This window comes from Ochotona princeps, chromosome 15 (assembly GCF_030435755.1).
Source record: "Ochotona princeps isolate mOchPri1 chromosome 15, mOchPri1.hap1, whole genome shotgun sequence".
NCBI lineage: Eukaryota > Metazoa > Chordata > Mammalia > Lagomorpha > Ochotonidae > Ochotona > Ochotona princeps.
In genome coordinates this window covers 25,461,038-25,479,298 of record NC_080846.1, presented here as the reverse complement: position 1 = coordinate 25,479,298, position 18,261 = coordinate 25,461,038, and the positions used below count along the sequence as shown (strand labels likewise).

At 44.2% G+C, this 18,261-nt stretch overlaps 1 protein-coding gene across 1 annotated transcript; it reads right to left on the bottom strand.

Annotated features, from left to right (window-relative positions):
• Positions 1–1,719: 1,719 nt before the first annotated feature.
• Positions 1,720–17,449, bottom strand: CCT2 (chaperonin containing TCP1 subunit 2). Its single transcript, XM_004583019.3, has 16 exons — positions 17,297–17,449; positions 16,659–16,733; positions 16,495–16,560; positions 16,095–16,206; positions 15,197–15,273; positions 14,934–15,046; positions 13,509–13,711; positions 10,626–10,726; positions 10,337–10,464; positions 9,743–9,846; positions 7,031–7,150; positions 6,668–6,796; positions 6,385–6,488; positions 5,197–5,296; positions 3,264–3,405; positions 1,720–1,965 (listed from the first exon to the last, which is right to left on the bottom strand). The coding sequence occupies exons 1-16, from the start codon at positions 17,297–17,299 to the stop codon at positions 1,935–1,937; spliced, it is 1,608 nt and encodes a 535-aa protein (XP_004583076.3). The 5' UTR covers positions 17,300–17,449; the 3' UTR covers positions 1,720–1,934.
• Positions 17,450–18,261: the final 812 nt, after the last annotated feature.

Genomic DNA, 18,261 nt, shown 5'->3' with positions numbered 1-18,261 from the left:
TACCTGCGGCATACCTCAGCAGCCTCTTCTCACAGCAGTCTAATGCTCACGGGGGTGCACATGCCCTGGCTCAGGGTCTGCAAATTACTGTTCCCATATTTAGCTCAGAGCTAGAATTTCCAGCCCACAGCTTTCAGGGATTGGACAGTCTAGGTTAGACTTGATCTTGAAATTCAAGATTTACACATTTTATTAACTTAGGATTTTTCCAGGCCTAAGTCATCAATACCTCGTAGGGGCTTCAAATGGTATGAGATCCAAGAAGCAAAGAAGCTTGTGTATACCCTCAGCTTCAAGAGGTCTGTCTCTCCATTCCTACCCCTTTTTAGGTTGTTTTAGTAATTTTTGCTGGACCTTTTTTAGTCCTTAGGAAAATACACAGAACTTTCAGAATAAAATTTAGGCAAGATGACATCAAGATAAACTCGCTTGTTGCACTGAAACCTTCAGTGTGACGTAATACTCTCACCTGCTCTACCTACCTCCAATGTGGGGATGATAACCGATGTAAAACATAAAACTAATGACAAAGCAGGTGACAGTGCTACTAATGAGGCTAGTGTCAAAGAGTACCAGTGCTCTCTCTGATAGAGAATTTATCTTATGTGAACATTTAAGGACAGTTTCAGATACACAAGAAATTCCTATTTCAAGCTTGTACAAGGTAGTATGTATTAAGACATGTCTAGCTTCATGGTGTAGTGGGGTAAGGAATGGCTCGCAGTATAGGATCAAACATCAGCGATGGTGCAAGTCCTGGGTCTTTGTTTCTGACAAAGTTCCCTGCTAGTATGTTTTGGAGAGCAGTGGAAGATGGCCCAAGTACCTGGGCCCCTGTGAAGATCTAGATCTCTATGTTGTATAAAGAAAATCTTTTTGAAAATTCGGAGGATGGACGCTAGGACATAATGGGTTAAAGCTGCACCCCATGCTGGGAGAGCAGGTTTCAGCGTGGCTACAGCTTCCCACTGAAGCATCCCAGGAAGCAGCTGGATCCTTGCCACACTCAATGGAGTTTGGGATTCCTGGCCCAGCTCTGGTTATTGCACTTTGAGAACGAACCTGCAGATCTGTCTCCCTGCCTTTCAAACAAAAGCATATTAAAACACACACACACACAGAAAACATACGCCAAATTGTAAGTGCTTTTAAAACACCCTGTTGCAAAAATAAAACACCCTACTGCTTCTTTAAAGGACTATCCCCAGCATTTCAGGAAAAAGAAGATTCAGTGAAAAACCCTTCTGGTTGGGCCTTCTGTGTCTGTTATCTATTAATAACATTCAAATCAAAGCTTATTTTCATACCATTGAACTCAGAAAACACTCAGGCCCTGATACATCCACCATCAAGGAGCAGGTGGTATCCTGCTGACGCACCTGAGGCTGGATCCTGGCTTCAGCCTGGCCTACAGGCAGCTATTGTTGACATCTGGGGAGTAAACCATTGGATGAAGATCGGATGTCAAATAATGAGATAAAAACCTAAAATCTGCCAACAAGTAGCAATGCTTAAGTCTAACCACGTTCTTACACACACTGAAAAAGAACTTGAGAGGATTCTCAGAGCAGTCTGTACAACCAGTTTGATTTAGGTTGACATGAACCAAGTAATTATCTCATAAATGTGGAAGCTCAATTACTAAGCTAGAACACTATACAGGAAATACTATTCATTTCATTTCCAGACAGAATCTACACAAATCAATGAAAAACTCTGTACGCTGTGCAAATTTTTATTTAAATGTACTGCACGAGAAATGAAACAAAATAAATTAGACCTATGTTAAAATAGGTCAGCTAAATATTCAAACCAAAAAATCTAATGGGCACAGATACACATTAATTCCACAGTCTTCTTTACGAGGCTGAAATCTATCAAATACAACTCAGCTATGAACTGGTCCAGAGCCACTGCATACAATCATGGAATGCTCAGCAGGGATGGTGATCAGGGACACGTTTCCTATAGGAAAAGCACACATTTAAGAAAGTCAATAGTGAAAAAACAAAGTGCAATTTTACCTAACATGTCACAATAAATACAAGAACAACTATAATTCTAGCTCTATGGATGGGTCTGGTGTGATATCCCAGTGGCTAAAGTCCTTGCTTTGCATTCACTGGGATCCCATATAGGTGCCGCTTTGTACCCAAGCGCTCCATTTCCCTTCCAACTCCCAGATTATGGCCTGGGAAAGCAGCCCAAAGCCATGGGATCCTGCACCCATGTGGGAGACCCGGAAGAAACTCCTGGCTGACAACACAGGGAAGCAGCATGTAGATACTGCCAGGGAAGAAGGGCTGAGTAAGGGTATTTGTTAGATTTCTTATTTAGCATTCAGTCAAGAAGCTAAGGAATGAGAAATGGCGCTTCCAGAAGCAGCAAGTGTAACAGTTACGCAGCTGACAAAGCACACTCCTACTGCAGCATCATACAGGGACCACATAAGTGGCTTCTTAAACTTTCCAATTTGTGGCTTATGGGTAGCCAGGTACTCATCACAGTTTAAACAAAATAAAAACATCTTTCACCAAAGGACATGATCCAAAATATAAGACTTCTAGAGATTAATAGTGAGTACGAAAAAAAGCTTACGGCACAGAACGGCTGAATTAAAATTATCGCTTCTTCAGTGTAAATTAATTTCTAATAATTGTAATCTACATTAAGCCAAGTGAAGCATAATCACATGCATGCTTCAAGTATCATTCAAAGCAGAATTGAAAGATCTGAAGGAATGTGACCTTGCCCAGTCGGAAACTTGCAGCACTGCTTACTGCAACAGAATTTGTCAGCTTTTCCCAATTTCAAAGTAAAGACCACCCTCCATTACTCCACCCTCCAGATACCATCACCAGACCCCTGAGTGGTCAGCACCACAGCAGATTTTAACATCTCCATTTTTTGTCTCCACAGCCAAACCACTACTTTCTCCTCATGCTTTCCCGACAGCAGAGGAAAGCCAATGACATGAGAGCTGGGAGGGTCCGCACCGAGAAATTCCTGCTAACTGAGTTTCTAACAATGCCCATGCTTGCTTGCAGCTCCTGTGCCATCTAAATCAACTAGCACTGTGGCTCGCAACACCAGCCCACTGCGCTTCGCAGCTCCTCGGGGGACTGCTGCCTCTCGGCGTGTCACCCTCCCACCTCAACATGCTCAGTTTTCACAGCAAACCCATGCCCTCTCTTACCCCTCTTTCCTACTCCACAGTTCCCTTTTGTGGTGAGTGTTAGCAACTTCTGAGAATCACACAGTACCTTGGTGCCGCCTTGATGATGTTGTCCACACGCAGAATCACCTCTGCTGCTTCAGCTGCACTCAGAAGAACCTGTCGCTTCACTTGGAAACTTTCTGTTATACCAAGTACTGCCATATCACCAATAGTGCCTTCTTTCATATCTAGAAAGAAAAAGTGCTTATGAGGGCCTCATTCTAGAGCCTAGTGGCAAAGTCCTCGCCTTCCATGCACCAGGATCCCATATGCGTGCTGGTTTTAATCTCGGAAGTCCCGCTTCCCATCCAGCTCCCTGCCTGTGGCCTGGGAAAGCAGTCGAGGACAGCCCAAAGCCTTGGGACCCTGCACCCGTGTGGGAGACCGGGAAGAGGCTTTGGGCTTCTGGCTTTGGATGGGCTCAACTCTGGCCGTTGCAACCGTGTGGGGAGTGAATCAACGGACAGAAGATCTTCCTCTCCGTATATCTGACTTTCCAATAAAATTAAAAAATAGACCTTTAAAAAAAAAGTACTTATGAATGCATTTCAATGTATCAAAATGTCTCTAATTTGTTACAAATCAAACACATTCTCACAAAAAGTAAGATTACAACATGCATTATGATTGACACAGTATCTCAGCCTATAAAAGCACTCAATGCACATGGGAGAGCTCATGCTAGCCCAAGTAAATGACAGCCAGTTGGAGTTCCTGGCAACGGCTGGGTCCAGGACATGGATGCTCTAAGTACATGCAGGAGAGAAATCAACGGGTGAAAACAATTTTTCCCCCTCCTGTCAGTCTGCTTTTGAAATAAATAAATCTTAACAGAAATAATGCTAAAGGCCAGGAGCTGGTGCTTGACCTAACAGCTGGGAGCTGAGATGCCGACAACCCATTTACCAGTGCCTGGAGGATCGGGTCCCACTCCTGACTAGCCAGCCTCCTGCTCATGCCCACCTGGGAGATAGCAGGTGATAGCTTAAGTAGTTGTGTCCCTGTCACCCACCCACGTGGGGGATCTGAGCTGATTTCCCAGTTCTGGTTTTGGTTTGACACACCCAGGCCAAAGCATGCATTTGGGGAGTGAAGCAGCACTCCTGCTCTCTGCCTCTCAAATAATACAAATTCTAAGAAATACACATTTGTATTTTAAAGACTGGCTAATCACGAACTACTACAGGATCTTAATATTTCTCAGATTACTGCTGCTCGTTATGCATTGACAGGCCATCTACTCAGACTGTTGCTATAACACCCCACAAGTCATAAATTTATCAGAACTAAATCCACCTTGTTGGTCACTTCATATGGACTGCAGATCTGTGCTCAATAGTTATACTTATTTCGGGCCCAGTGTGGTAGTCTAGCAGCTTAAGTCCTCGACTTCCATGCACCAGGATCTCATATGGGTGCTGGTTCTAATCCCGACAGCTCCACTTCCCATCCAGCTCCCTGCTTGTGGCCTGGAAAAGCAGTCAAGGATGGCCCAAGGCCTTGGGACCTTACACCCGTGTGGGAGACCTGGAGGAAGTTCCTGGCTCCTGGCTTCGGATCGGCTCAGCACCAGCCGTTGCAGTCACTTGGGGAGTGAATCATCAGAGTGAAGATCTTCCTCTCTGTCTCTCCTCCTCTCTGTATATGACTTTACAATAAAAATAAATAAATCTTAAAAAAAAAAAAGTTACACTTATTTCAGAGTGTAAGTATGGTTTATACACTTCAATCCTATGGTCATTAGCATTCAACTAGGTATAAATTTTTCAATCACTTTTACGCCTCCTTTGGAATAATATTTGGCAGTGTTGAGAGCATGAAGTTAAACACATTTTTCTACTACTGTGTACAATGGTTACAAAGGCAGGGGCCATAAGAGTCTTTTACACAACTAGTTTGAAAACTCTTACCTTCCCACCAAAAAAGAACACTAGTTGGGTAAGTTATTTTTTACTGCCAAGTTCCATTTCATTTCTTACCCAGTCCAGCAGTAACATTGCCTTCACTGTGAGCAGCTCGGAGCTGTGCAACCAGATCTGCGCTGTCATAGCCTGCATTGTCAGCTATGATGGTTGGCAGCTATGAAATAAGGATAACAAATAATGATTAACAAACTCTATACAGATCTCTCCATCCTGGACTGGAAGTGGACCAGCTAGGACTCAACCAGCCCTCGATTCCACTTCCTACTATGTATATTGGGAGGTAGCAAAATATGACCACTGTCACCCGTGTGAGAGATCTAGACAGCAGTCCAGGCTACTGGCTCCAGCCACCTCCAGGCTCTGGCTGCTGTGGCCACTGGGAGTGAACCAGCAGATGAAAGAATCTCTCTCTCCACCTCTCTTTAATAGCACTTAACAAACTTTTAAAAAGTGAAATTGAAGATTTTAAAATATATTTTATCTTAATCATTATCATTAAGAGAATAAACTCCAGGAGCCCAGTGCAATCGCCTAGTGGTTAAATAATTGCCTTGCATGCACCGGTAACCCATAAATTAGCACCAGTTCATATCCTGGCTGCTCTACTTTCCATCCAGCTCCCTGCTCTGGCCTGGGAAAGCAGTCAAAAATGGCCCAAAGCCACGGGACCCTGCACCTGTGTGGAAGACATTCCTGGTTTCAGATCGGCTCAGCTCCAGCTGTTGTGGTCACTTGGGGAGTGAAGCAGCAGAGGGGAGACCTTCCTCTCTCTGTGTCAACTTGTGTCTGTCTCTGTTAATCTGACTTTCCAATAAAAGCCTTTCTGCACAGAAAAGTAAAATCTTCTGGGACAGTGCTGTGGCACAGCCAGTCAATCCTAGCTCTGCAACACCAGCATGCCATATGGGCACCAGTCCATGCCCTGGCTCTTCTACTTTCCATACAGCTCCTGCTAACAGCCTGAGAAAGCAGAGGACGACAACTCAAGTCCTTGAGGCCCTGGACTCACTTGGGAGACCTGCAGAAGTTCCAGGCTCCTGGCTCAATTCTGGCCCATTTCTGGACATTTTGGCCACTTGGGGAGTGAAACAGTAGGTGAAAACCTTCTCTAATTCTGCCTTTCAAATATACATACATAAATCTTCCACTAACTTCGCCAAGTTACACAAAACAAAACAAAGCTAAACAAAATCAACCTTCTGTATGCAAAAAACCTGAAGCTCAGGTCTCTTGCTAGCTTACCATTCTCAGCGCTTTAGCGTAAGACTCCATTGCAACAGCTTCTTTGCCTGGTGTTCTGTTGGCAAGCTGTGTCACAGCATGAGCCATCAGCATCTCAGAGCAGCCTGCATATTAAAGCCCCACGAAAACATGGTTATGCCCATTATTTGCAAAACACTAAACCACCAACTTTACATTATGTCAAACATTTAAAATTAACAACAAAGGCAATAATTAAGAATTAAAGTAATTTGACTCATATTAAACATTAATAAATTACATTCAGTATGTTCCTAATGCTCACCTCCTCCATAAACCGTTCTAGAATCCTTTACAGTTTGGGCAAGAACACACAGAGCATCATGCAAAGATCTTTCTGCTTCATCTAGAATTTGCTGAGTGGCACCACGCAAAACAATAGTGCAAGCCTCACCTGAAATTAAAACAAGGTATCATATGTGACAGGAACCACCAAATCACAAAAGCAGCTTGTGTTTCTACTATTACAATTCTTCTTCTTAATATGTTCATAGCAGTTCTAAATTACAGAGGAAAAAAATCTAAAGATAGACTCACTATTCACAAATGCGTGAATAATCTAGTGAAAGCAGTTAACCTATTTAGCAAGCATTTAGGCACCTTACCCAAGGTCCGTGTAAGTACTAACCAAGGGCAACTCCAGAAAAGTGAATAAGCTTATCTTCTCCAATCATGACTTCCTCAATAAGTTTGCAGCTTCCAAGCTTAACCAGTTCTGGGTGATCAAAGGTAGAGGCAATTTCACCACCTATGAACAAAAATAAACATTAATGAAATGTACACAAAGCGAGAAATCACTCATCCTCGAGTTCCCTCCCCAAACCCCTACAACAGAGAAGGCTGGCCATGGCAAGCCCAGCACAGGCTGAAGCTCCCCAAGCAGCACACACTCTGCAGGACAGCTCCAAGCAGTTAACACAAATGTCAACCAATGCTGTGAAATGTGACTGCTTCCCATATGCCAGGTACTATTAATCACTTTTTGTGCATCCATTATTTAAACTTCACAGTAATCCTATATGACTTCCCATATGGGCACCGGTTCACATCCCAGCGGCCTCACTTCCCATCCAGCTCCCTGCTTTGGCCTGGGAAAGCCTTGGGACCATGCACCCACATGGGAGACCCGGAAGAAGTTCCTGACTCCTGAGTTCAGCTCAGCTCCCGGCAGCTGTGCCACTTGGGGAGTGAATCATCAAAGATCTTCCTCTCCGTCTCTTCTCTCTCTGTATATCTGACTTACCAATAAAAATTTAAAAATATTAAAAAAAAAAAAAAAAAAAAGACTAAACTCTTTCCCTATTGCAAAATCTTTTTCTTCTGATCAGTCTTCTGGCTTATAACTTTCAATCAACCCTTCTTTTCCTACTTCTTGTGGTCAATCTGAGTGATTAATACTTTTTATTTTCCTTTATCAAAATTTATATAGTTTTTATTAATTTATTTTTATTTAAAAAGCTAGATTTCACACAGCCAGGAGCCAGGAACTTCTGGGTCTCCCAATGTGGGTACAGCGTGTCAAGAACTTAGGCAACCCCCGGCTGCTTTCCTAGGCCAAGAGCAGAGAAGTGGAATCGGTGCACCGGCGTGCAGGGGTGCCGGCATCACAGGGTAGAGGATTAGCCTGTAGCCACCGTGCCACTCCTAAATTCTTATTTTCTAAATTCACTTAGTGTTCTAAATCATTAAATTTAAACTCCTAATCTGTACAGCTTTTCTTTTTTTAAATTTTGGATGAGGGGCCAGTGCTGTGGTATAGTAGGTAAACCTGCTGTCTGGAATGCTGGTATTCCATGTGGGTGTCAGTTGAAGTCCCAGCTGCTCTACTTCCAACTCAGCTTCTTGTTAAGGCACCCAGAAAAAGAGACCCTTATGAGGGAGACCCAGAATAAATTTTTGGTTCCTAGTTTTGGTTTGGCCCAGCCCCAGTCATTGAGGCCAGAAGTGAACCAGATCTAATTCATTCAAGTGAGTAAATACCTAAAAAATATCCCCCAACTGCAAACCACTGGAAGTTTCTGGGATAGCTTTGTGTTCTGAATGTCAGAAAACCTAGCCAATTAAAGGAGGACATCTTTTCAAAACCCTGCACAACATTTCCAATAAGAAATTAGAAATATCACACCTTGAGAGCTAAACTTTCCAAGGACACAGCCATGAAGGATCAATTCCACAGCCTACACAGTGCTGTCACTAAAACTTCTCTTTTGGTTACATGTGGTAATTTTATGTTAATAAGTTTTTATATCAATTTATTCCACTGATGTGACATTCATATTTGTCTTTATTTTCTTGCTTTAAAGAATGTATTTAGGGCCCGGCAGCGTGGCCTAGTGGCTAAGGTCCTCGTCTTGAACACACCGGGATCCCATATGGGCGCCGGTTCTAATCCCGGCAGCTCCACTTCCCATCCAGCTCCCTGCTTGTGGCCTGGGAAAGCAGTCGAGGACGGCCCAGAGCACTGGGACCCTGCACCCACGTGGGAGACCCGGAAGAGGTTCCTGGATCCTGGCGTTGGATTGGTGCAGCACTGATCGTTGTGGTCACTTGGGGAGTGAATCATTGGACAGAAGATCTTCCTCTCTGTCTCTCCTCCTCTGTGTACATCTGACTTTGTAATCAAAATAAATAAATCTTTAAAAAAAAAAAAAGAAGAGAAAAGAACGTATTTAAGCTTTTAAGGAACTTGAACAGGTAAACCCATGTCCAAGTAATAAAAGAAAATGATCTCCTTTAGATAAAAGTGTATGTATGCCTCTCAAAAATTTCAAAGTGATTTAAGAAATCATTTGGGACAAGACCATGCATGCTCTCCAAATGCTGGTGATTTTAATTTCTTCTATTATGGCAGTTCCTTCTTGAATATGACAGAAATCAAAGTATTATTACTAGTGACTTCCTGTCTCAAAATCCACCAATCTCTTCAATTTTCAGATCTCATATAACTATCCAATTAACTTAGTGATGCTCAAAAATCTGAAAATCAGACATATGTCTTTAGACTTAATTTGTTGAAAACTACTTAGAGATAATTCTAAAGCCATTACTGGGGCAGGAATGCAGCCTGTAGGACTTCACACCCCTGGGCTCAAAACAGAGCTCCACTCCTGACTCGTTTTCTGCCAATGTAACCCAGCTAGGCTTAAGCACTTGGGTTTCTGCCACCCACAAGGGAGATTTTAAAGTTGAGATGGACTCCCCAAATCAGCCCCAGAGCAGGGGGCTTTACATTTAAATGAGCTGAAGATGAGAGGGAGATTTCTGTCTCTAAGTCTCTCTGTGCCTTTCAAGTCAATAAAAACAGATGAATGAGGATAAGATACAACAACACTTTCTGTACCTGTGACAAGAGCTAGGCGTTCCACCCCAGCGAAATCTGCATGTTCAATAGCCATGACACCAGCGGCACCAAAGAGCTGCTCAGGATAATTATAAATCAACTGCCTGAAGACAGAACACACAGAAAGATTATGTTCCAAGCTGTTACCTAACATACACTGTATAAGAGCAAAAAAACATTTTGCCTCCACAATAATTAAACGCCGTTCAGGACCACACTGCATCCATGAAAACCCTGAGTGACACCTTCGTGACTCCACTGCCAAGGGCTGCATGAACTGGTCCCTTCATTATGGAAAGCCAGTGTAAAGCACCAGACTTTATCTATGCTCAGATGCTTTTAACCCTAGGAGTTACAGCAATCAAATCTAAACTAAAAATGTAACAAAGCCATTTGTAAAAATTTTTACAATAAACTTGCCACTGACCTAAATGTCCACTGGTAGCATGTGTGAATCACTTATTGAATAAAATAAGAAAAATCCATAATTCTAAGGAAAAATATTGTACAGATTCTAAACAAATCACTAATAAAAAACTCATTAATTTCCATAAGAAAAATCCTTTTTTAGGTTGTAAATAACACAGCACAAACCTGTTAATAAAGCAATTGATCCCATGCTTAAGAATACGGTCAACTTTCTCCTTCATTTTTTCCTTTTCGGCATGCTCTATTTCTGCAACCTTTGCTGTAGAATCAACCCTTACTCGGGAACCAAATATCTGAAAGAAACACAAACAAAACATTACTCCTTTTAAGAAAATCCCATAGTGTATTTGAAACATTTTAATCAACATAGACAAGCAAAAGCATATATACAAGTGTGTATAATCATAAATTCAAACTAACTATAGCAATCAATTTCAACAAATTAGTCACATACCTTTATTTTGTCTGTATCCATTCCAGTATTTGCAATAAGAATTTTAGCATTTTCAATCCGCTTTGGTTGATTCACTCCAATTTTTTTATCCAAAAGAAAGCCTTAAGCATAAACATAGGTATTACATACCTCATCAAGTCTCCATTATAAACCTTATAAAGCTGTGCGTTTTATCAAATTATGTAAAAACATTTTATCAAGCTCCTCAGACCTACAATATTCCATTAAAAGAGTATTTACAAAAATCAGCAACGCATCATTTAAAATATACATGAAACAGAAAATCAAGAGCACAGCAAACAATAGCAGTGCTCTAGAACTGTTCTTACCACACGCAGAGGTGTATACTGAAAATAATACTGTTATCTCTACTTACAATGAAGTCAGACAAACCTAGCTCACATTAAGCTCTGATGTTTGTTGGCTACTAACCTGGATACTCATCTGTTCAACTGGAACATAACTGGATGCTGGTTACCAGTCTAGACTTACTGACTGCCAAATAGCACACGAACTGCATACAGTCTACCTTACTGCTCCAGACTCAGATGCAAGGAATGTTAAGCCACAGTTATTAAGCATTTTCAGCTCAATTTAGGTGAGCCAAAAAAAACCCATTAAGATAATGACCCAACTGGACCATTATCTTAAATGATTAATTCCTACTATAACATCTGGCACATAACAGACATTCAAACACGGTAGCTGGTCACATTACAGTCACCCATTTTAACCTTCTTCCCCAGATGCTGCCATCGCCTGCTTAAAAAAACAAAAAACAAAAACAAACAAAAAAACCACCCTGCTATACAGGGATTGGTGCTATGGCACAGCCACTATATGCAATGCTGGCATCACATATGGGTGTCAATTCTACTCCCAGATGTTCTATTTCCAATCCAGCCCCTGCACACGTGGGAGACCAAGGAGCTTCTAGTTCTGGACAGACTCAGCCTTGGCCACTGTGGCCATTTGCAAAGTGAACCAGCGGTCACAAGATCTTTCTCCCTCTTTTCGTAATTCTTGGAAACAAAATTTCACTTAATTCTTTTTTTTCTCTGTAAAGGAATGTCTACTTTTTTACAGACCATTTTGCAAACACAAAATAAAGATGCTTGAAAAGTTTATTTTGGAACAACAAAAATAGCTGGTATAATCCACGCATTTGGGAGGAATCCTCAAAAAGTTCATGAAAACACCTATCGGGAAAAACATTCTTTGCTCTATAAATAAAACATAACATTAAGGTTGTTAAGATTCATTTATATTTCTGGGCCCGGCGGCGTGGCCTAGCAGCTAAAGTCCTCGCCTTGAAAGCCCCGGGATCCCATATGGGTGCCGGTTCTAGTCCCGGCAGCTCCACTTCCCATCCAGCTCCCTGCTTGTGGCCTGGGAAAGCAGTCGAGGACGGCCCAATGCATTGGGACCCTGCACCCGCGTGGGAGACCTGGAGGAGGTTCCTGGTTCCCGGCATCGGATCGGCGCGCATCGGCCCGTTGCGGCTCACTTGGGGAGTGAAACATCGGATGGAAGATCTTCCTCTCTGTCTCTCCTCCTCTGTGTATATCTGGCTGTAATAAAATGAATAAATCTTTAAAAAAAAAAAAAATTCATTTATATTTCTAAACCTTAAAACATACACCTACCAGTCTACTTTTTAAAAGTTTAGATAATCTGACTTTCCCAGAGGGAAGGGTACGTCTGAAAAGTCCCTGAAATACTAATCTGAAACCTATGCACAAATTTTCTAGATCTGTCATACATACATTTCAATGTTTTGTGCACTCACATAAGTTTACCTTCTAATCCCCTGTTCCCCTCCCCCCTTTTTAAAAGATTTTATTTTTACTGGAAAGTCAGATAGAGGGGGAGAAGACAGAGAGGAAGATCTTCCGTCTGATGATTCACTCCTCAAGCGGCAACAACGGCTGGAGTTGAGCCCATGAGAAGCCAGGAGCCCAAAGCTGCTTCCAGGTCTCCCACACAGGTGCAGGGTTCCAAGGTTGTGGGCCGTCCTCCACTGCTTTCCCAGGCTACAAGCAGGGAGCTGTGCCCACATGGGATCTTGGCACGTTCAAGGTGAGGACTTTAACCGTTAGGAAGCATGACATTCACGGGGAATTGTCTTTTGAGAACACTTTACTTTTAGCTAAACAAAACTAGGATTTCAAGGCTGCCATTATAACACAGCAGGTTAAGCTGGTATACTAGCACCCCATATAGAAGTACTACTATTGGTTCTGACAGCACAGCTTCCTAACGCAACTGCCAAAGCAGAAGGTATCATTCCCCACTCCACCAGGGGAAACACAGATGGAGTCCCTGGTACTCTGCAGCCCTGGGTACTGTGGCTACCTGGCGGAATGGACCAGCAAGTATCACTTGTCTCTCAAGTACATAAAAACAACTACTCTCTATGCTGAAATGGTGTGTAAAGATGAAACACATGGATAAAACTACAAAATCGGTTGCTATATGTTTGTATTTCTGAAGAAAAGTTTTCTAACTTTGAAAAAAATCAGCAGTAGCCCAACCAGTTCTAACCCTCGCTGCTTCACTTCCCATCCAGCTCCCTGCTTGTGGCCTATAAAAGCAGTCAAGGACAGCCCAAAGCCTTGGGACCCTGCACCTACATGGGAGACCTGGAAGAGGCTCTTGGCCCTTAGCTTTGGATTGGCTCAGCTCCTGGCTGTTGCAGCCACTTGGAGAGTGGATTGGACGCGTAAGATCGTCCTCTCTGTCTCTCCTCCTCTCTGTATACCTGACGTGCCAATAAAAATAAATCTAAAGTGAAAGTGTCATCACTTTCATTTAGCCAAAGACAATACTCACTCAGTTTTGGCCCTCAACATCTGAACACATCTTCCCACATCACCCACTCACCTTCATCCAAGTACGAATCAGCCAGACTCCCTCCAAGCTTCTTAATGATGTGAATTGCCTCCAGGTTACCAGAGCCCTTCAGCCTGAGAACAGCCTCTACAGCGAGCTTAGTGAAGTGATCTTTGTGATGAGTAAGAAGTTTTGAGGATAATGTTGTTCCTGCAATATTCATCAAATCTTGACGGAATTTAACTTCATCAGAACTAAAGGGGTGGAGGGAACCAGAAAAGTAACTCATATCTATTCTCTAAGTCTACTTTTGCTTTTTAAAATTCATTTCAGATAATATGACTTGACATTTCTACCTAACTGGTTAGGATAAGACATGTGAAAAGTACTACACCTCACAATAACTAAAATGTAGACTGCGGCAGAAGTCCAGCAGGTAGGTCACATCTGGATGACCACATCACACACCACAGTGCCTGGATTCAGGTCTCAGCTCCTTGTTCCTGCTAGTAAGCACCCTGGAGGCAATAGTCATGGCTGACCTTCCCATGGCCGTGCTGCTCACGTGGAAGACCAGGGATGCAGTTCCCAGCTACACACAATACCAGCCTTGGCCCAGCATCAGCTACTGCGGGCATCTGGCATATGACCTGACAGATGCTGCACATCTCAGATCTCCAAATACTAAACAAATATTTGCAAAATTTCATTACATAACAATCCGAAACACAAAAACAATCTTACTTTTTAAACTTAAGACAATCTTTAAAATGGAGGCTGAAAATACTTTGTATAAGTGAAAACTTCACAGCCTAACAAGACAGAGCTGGCACTGTCAACAAACTACTGTCCCACACCTTACTCGGCACACCCACACCCTGTTCAACAAAACTGCTACCTGAGTTCAATCTTCTCAAAAGGACCACCCCCCAAAAGACCACGAAACTGTCCCACTGCAAAGCATGAAAGAGGGAACACAAATATAATCCAATGCTGTCAGAAACGTTATAAACAAGCACTGATACAGAGCTAGAGAGAATAAAAATTGTTTTTAGAGGTAATACATATACTTATTTTTTGGACCAATTATGTTTCTGGGAGCATTTTTGGGGTTCTAGGTTTATTACAACATTATGAAACTAACGACTGTTCAAACCACCAATGTCCAACTACAGTCTAATATTCAAATGCGTAACTATTAACACTAATGCTACAGCGACTATCAACACTGAAAACATTTATTATGCAACCTAATTAATATAGATGTTACCAAAGCACAAACACACTTTTCTTGCATTGCATATTTATAATGATGATTTATGCACAAAGACTGGAAATCCAAACTAATTTCAGTGACCATTTCTTGTGTACCAAACAAGTCTATTTCAGGGCTGCAGAGGTTGATAAGATTATGTAGAATGAACTGTCCCGAAAATACGAGCAACATCCAAAACATTAGTGCTATGGTGTACTAACCCATGATCGACTGCAGAGTTCAACAGGGCCTCTCTCGCAGCCTTTGTGGCTTCTCTCCAACCAGCAATGATGGTCTGTGGGTGAATCTTTCTTGCAATTAAAGTTTCTGCTTCCTACAAAAGCCACATTAAAACAGCAAATAAACACTTCTCAAAGCAAAATAAAAACAATGATCAACAATTCGATTAACTGTTATTCAAAACCACAGCATCAAAGGAAAAACCCAACCAAAGCATGAGGTAATAAAAATCAGTATCTCTTACCCTGAGCAATTCTGCTGCCAAAACAGTGACGGAAGTAGTACCATCACCAACTTCATCATCTTGAACCCTTGACATATCTAGGGAAAATAATTAACTCCAAATTATTTTTTTCCAAGTTAATTCCTCCTAAATATTCACACCCAATCTCGATCTTATTCATCTGTGTTCTGACTTGATAAATTCTTTGAAACTCTTGAGATCTAAGACAGCTTCATTACTGCCACGGTTCAAATCTGTCTCCCACAGTTCCCAAGCCAGTGTAGTGGCTCAGTAGGTAGAACCAGCGCCTGTGACACCAGCATCCCATATGAGCACCAGGTTGTTTCAGGTCACTCCACTTCTGATCCAGTTCCTTGTTAAAGTAGCTGAGAAAGTAGAAGACAGTCCAAACGCACAGGGCCCTGCACTCACATGGCATACCCGGATGAAGGTCCTGGCTTCCCAACGTGGCCTGCTGGGCATTAAACCAGTGTAAGAAAGCTCTCTGCTCTTCACTTTCAGACAGACAGAGCCAAGCAACTGCCAATGGTAGCAATGTTGAGGTAGGCCTCACTGTGGTCATCTCGTTACTGGGGTCGACACAGGAGCTCAGGTGCCCTCCTCCGTCTCCCTCCGTCTCACCCATGTGATACTTCCCATCACGTTCTGACACAAGAACAGAACACTCTGTCCTTACCAAATGTGATCCATGAATCTTGGACTTCTCAGCCTAAATCCGTTACTGTGAGCCACACTAACTTCTGATGCTCTAAATTCCCTCCTCTTCTGCTACTGTCAGCAGCAGCACAAAGAGGGGAAGACACCCACCAGTAATACACAGGACACCCATAGTTTTAACCATAAACCAAAATGCGTTAACAGTCAACACAGCATATCAAACAGTCCACAACAGACTCACCAACTAAGACTTTAGCAGCTGGGTTGTCAACACCGATGTTTTTCAGAATAGTGGCCCCGTCATTGGTTACCATAAGAGAGGATTCCCGTCCACTGCTCAGAAGAATCTTATCCTGAAGAGAACACACTGAGTTCTAATCTAACTGTGAACGCGCCCTGCAGAGCACAGCGATCCTTGAGTATTGTGTAAACAGCCTGCAGGACTATTGGCAGTGCACATGCCACAGCACCGCTCGCGGCACAGGCAGACACGGCTGTCCAGGTAAGCCTTCCCAGGTAACGGGCACTGCTTCCCCACCGGCGAGTACCCCAGGACGCCCATCCATCTGATGTTTCTCACTGAAAACTCCTGGACGTGAAGAGGTAAAAGCTTGCAACAACACAGTGCCCGCTTCTCTTACCATGCCCTTGGGTCCTAAGGTGCTCTTCACCAGGTCTCCAATGGCGATGGCTCCGACGAAAGACGACTGTTTTAAAAGGCAAGGAGATGGTCCCCATTAACTTTAGTCTTCCAAGGTGCCATTTTACCTCTGTAAAGAGCAACGCGGCGGCGGTGGCGGCTTACCAGACGCGCGGTCTCCGCTCTCTCTTCATCCGCTCCAGCCTTGAAGATGTTCACGGGCGCCAGGGACAGGGAAGCCTTCACACGGGAACCAAGAGGCACACTGTCAGACTGGGGCGTGATCGATGGGTTGCACACGTGAATAACGGACGAGAGCCGCACCCCGGGAGCCACCGGCTGAGGGGCACAGCGGACCCGGGTCCCGGGGGCCGATCACCGAGGAGCCACCGGCCGAGGGGCACAGGGGACCCGGGTCCCGACAGCCGCCTCCTGAGGACCACGGGCGACCCGGGCCCCGGGGGCCGAACCGCCTCCATCTTCCCCCGCCGGCGGCTCCCGGCCAGACCCCGCCCCGCCGCCGAGGGCGGGGCCGCGACGCGCTAGAAGCTTCTCTGGCGGAGCTGAGGTCCCGGACCCGCGGCTACGGGACGGGCCCACCCGAGGAGGGAGACCCGGGACTCACGGGCCCTCCGGCCGGCCCCGTACAGGCCACACGCCGTAGCCCGCGCCATGTGCCCGGGAGGCCGGCACGACGAGCTCGCGGCGCCGGAGAAGCAGAGGCCTCCCGGGGGTCAGGAAGAAGCCGTGAGGGGGGTCGGCCCGCAGGGGCTGGGCACAGCCGGCATCCAGCTCGGACTCACCATGGTGTCGAGGCGTTCGTTCGGGACACACGCGAGGCCCACACCACTCGTGGCCGGAGCCAGCCGCAAAGAGGAAGCCGGAAGTGACGCCACGCGCTCCGCCGCAGAGGGCAGGGCCCCGGCCCTCCGAGGCCGGAAACGAGCCCTACGCGGAGGGGCGGGGCGTAGGCCCGGCGGATGGGCAGGGCCGACGAGGCTCCACCCCCTGGGGTTGTCATGGGAATGGGCCCTCCTCTCTGAGGGAGACACTGAGGAGTGTTCAGCCCCGGAGCCAGAGGCCAAGGATACACATCTGTGGAAATGAAATAAAAACCAGGGATCCCATCAGATGCAGCGTGTGGTATACAATAAGGCACGAGAAAAGGACAAAAGGATTGGTGGTTCCCAATGCCCAATGAACCTTGTTAAACACAAGATTAACACCCACATTTGGTGTTAATGTTTCTCACTGTTGTATAGCTTTTGGTTTAGCATACTTATCTTTTTGAACTACATAGGATTTCACTTTTAAAATCATATTGTATTTAGGTTTCTCTTAGTAGAAAGAAATTGTTCAAATGCATGACATTTTATTGTTTATGACATCTGACACAAAATGGAACTTAAAATTACTTCTTAAACTATGCGTGCAAGCAAAACCTAGAATCATCTGGGGATTTTGTGAAAAATGCAGATTCTTAGAGCCCTCTGAAATCCCAATTAAATCAATTATTTAGAAAAACATGTGAAAGACAAGAGGAAAGTGTTCTCCAGGCATCCTACATGGGCACGGGTTCATGTCCTGGCTGCTCCAGGTCTGCTCCAGCTCCCTGCTTATTACCTGGGAAAGCAGCAAAAGATGCCCCAAATTCCTGGGACCCTGCACCCACATGAGAGACGTGGAAGAAACTCCTGGCTCCTGGCTTCAAATCAGCTCAACTCTGGCCATTGTAGTCATCTGGGGAGTGAACCATTGGATAGAAGAG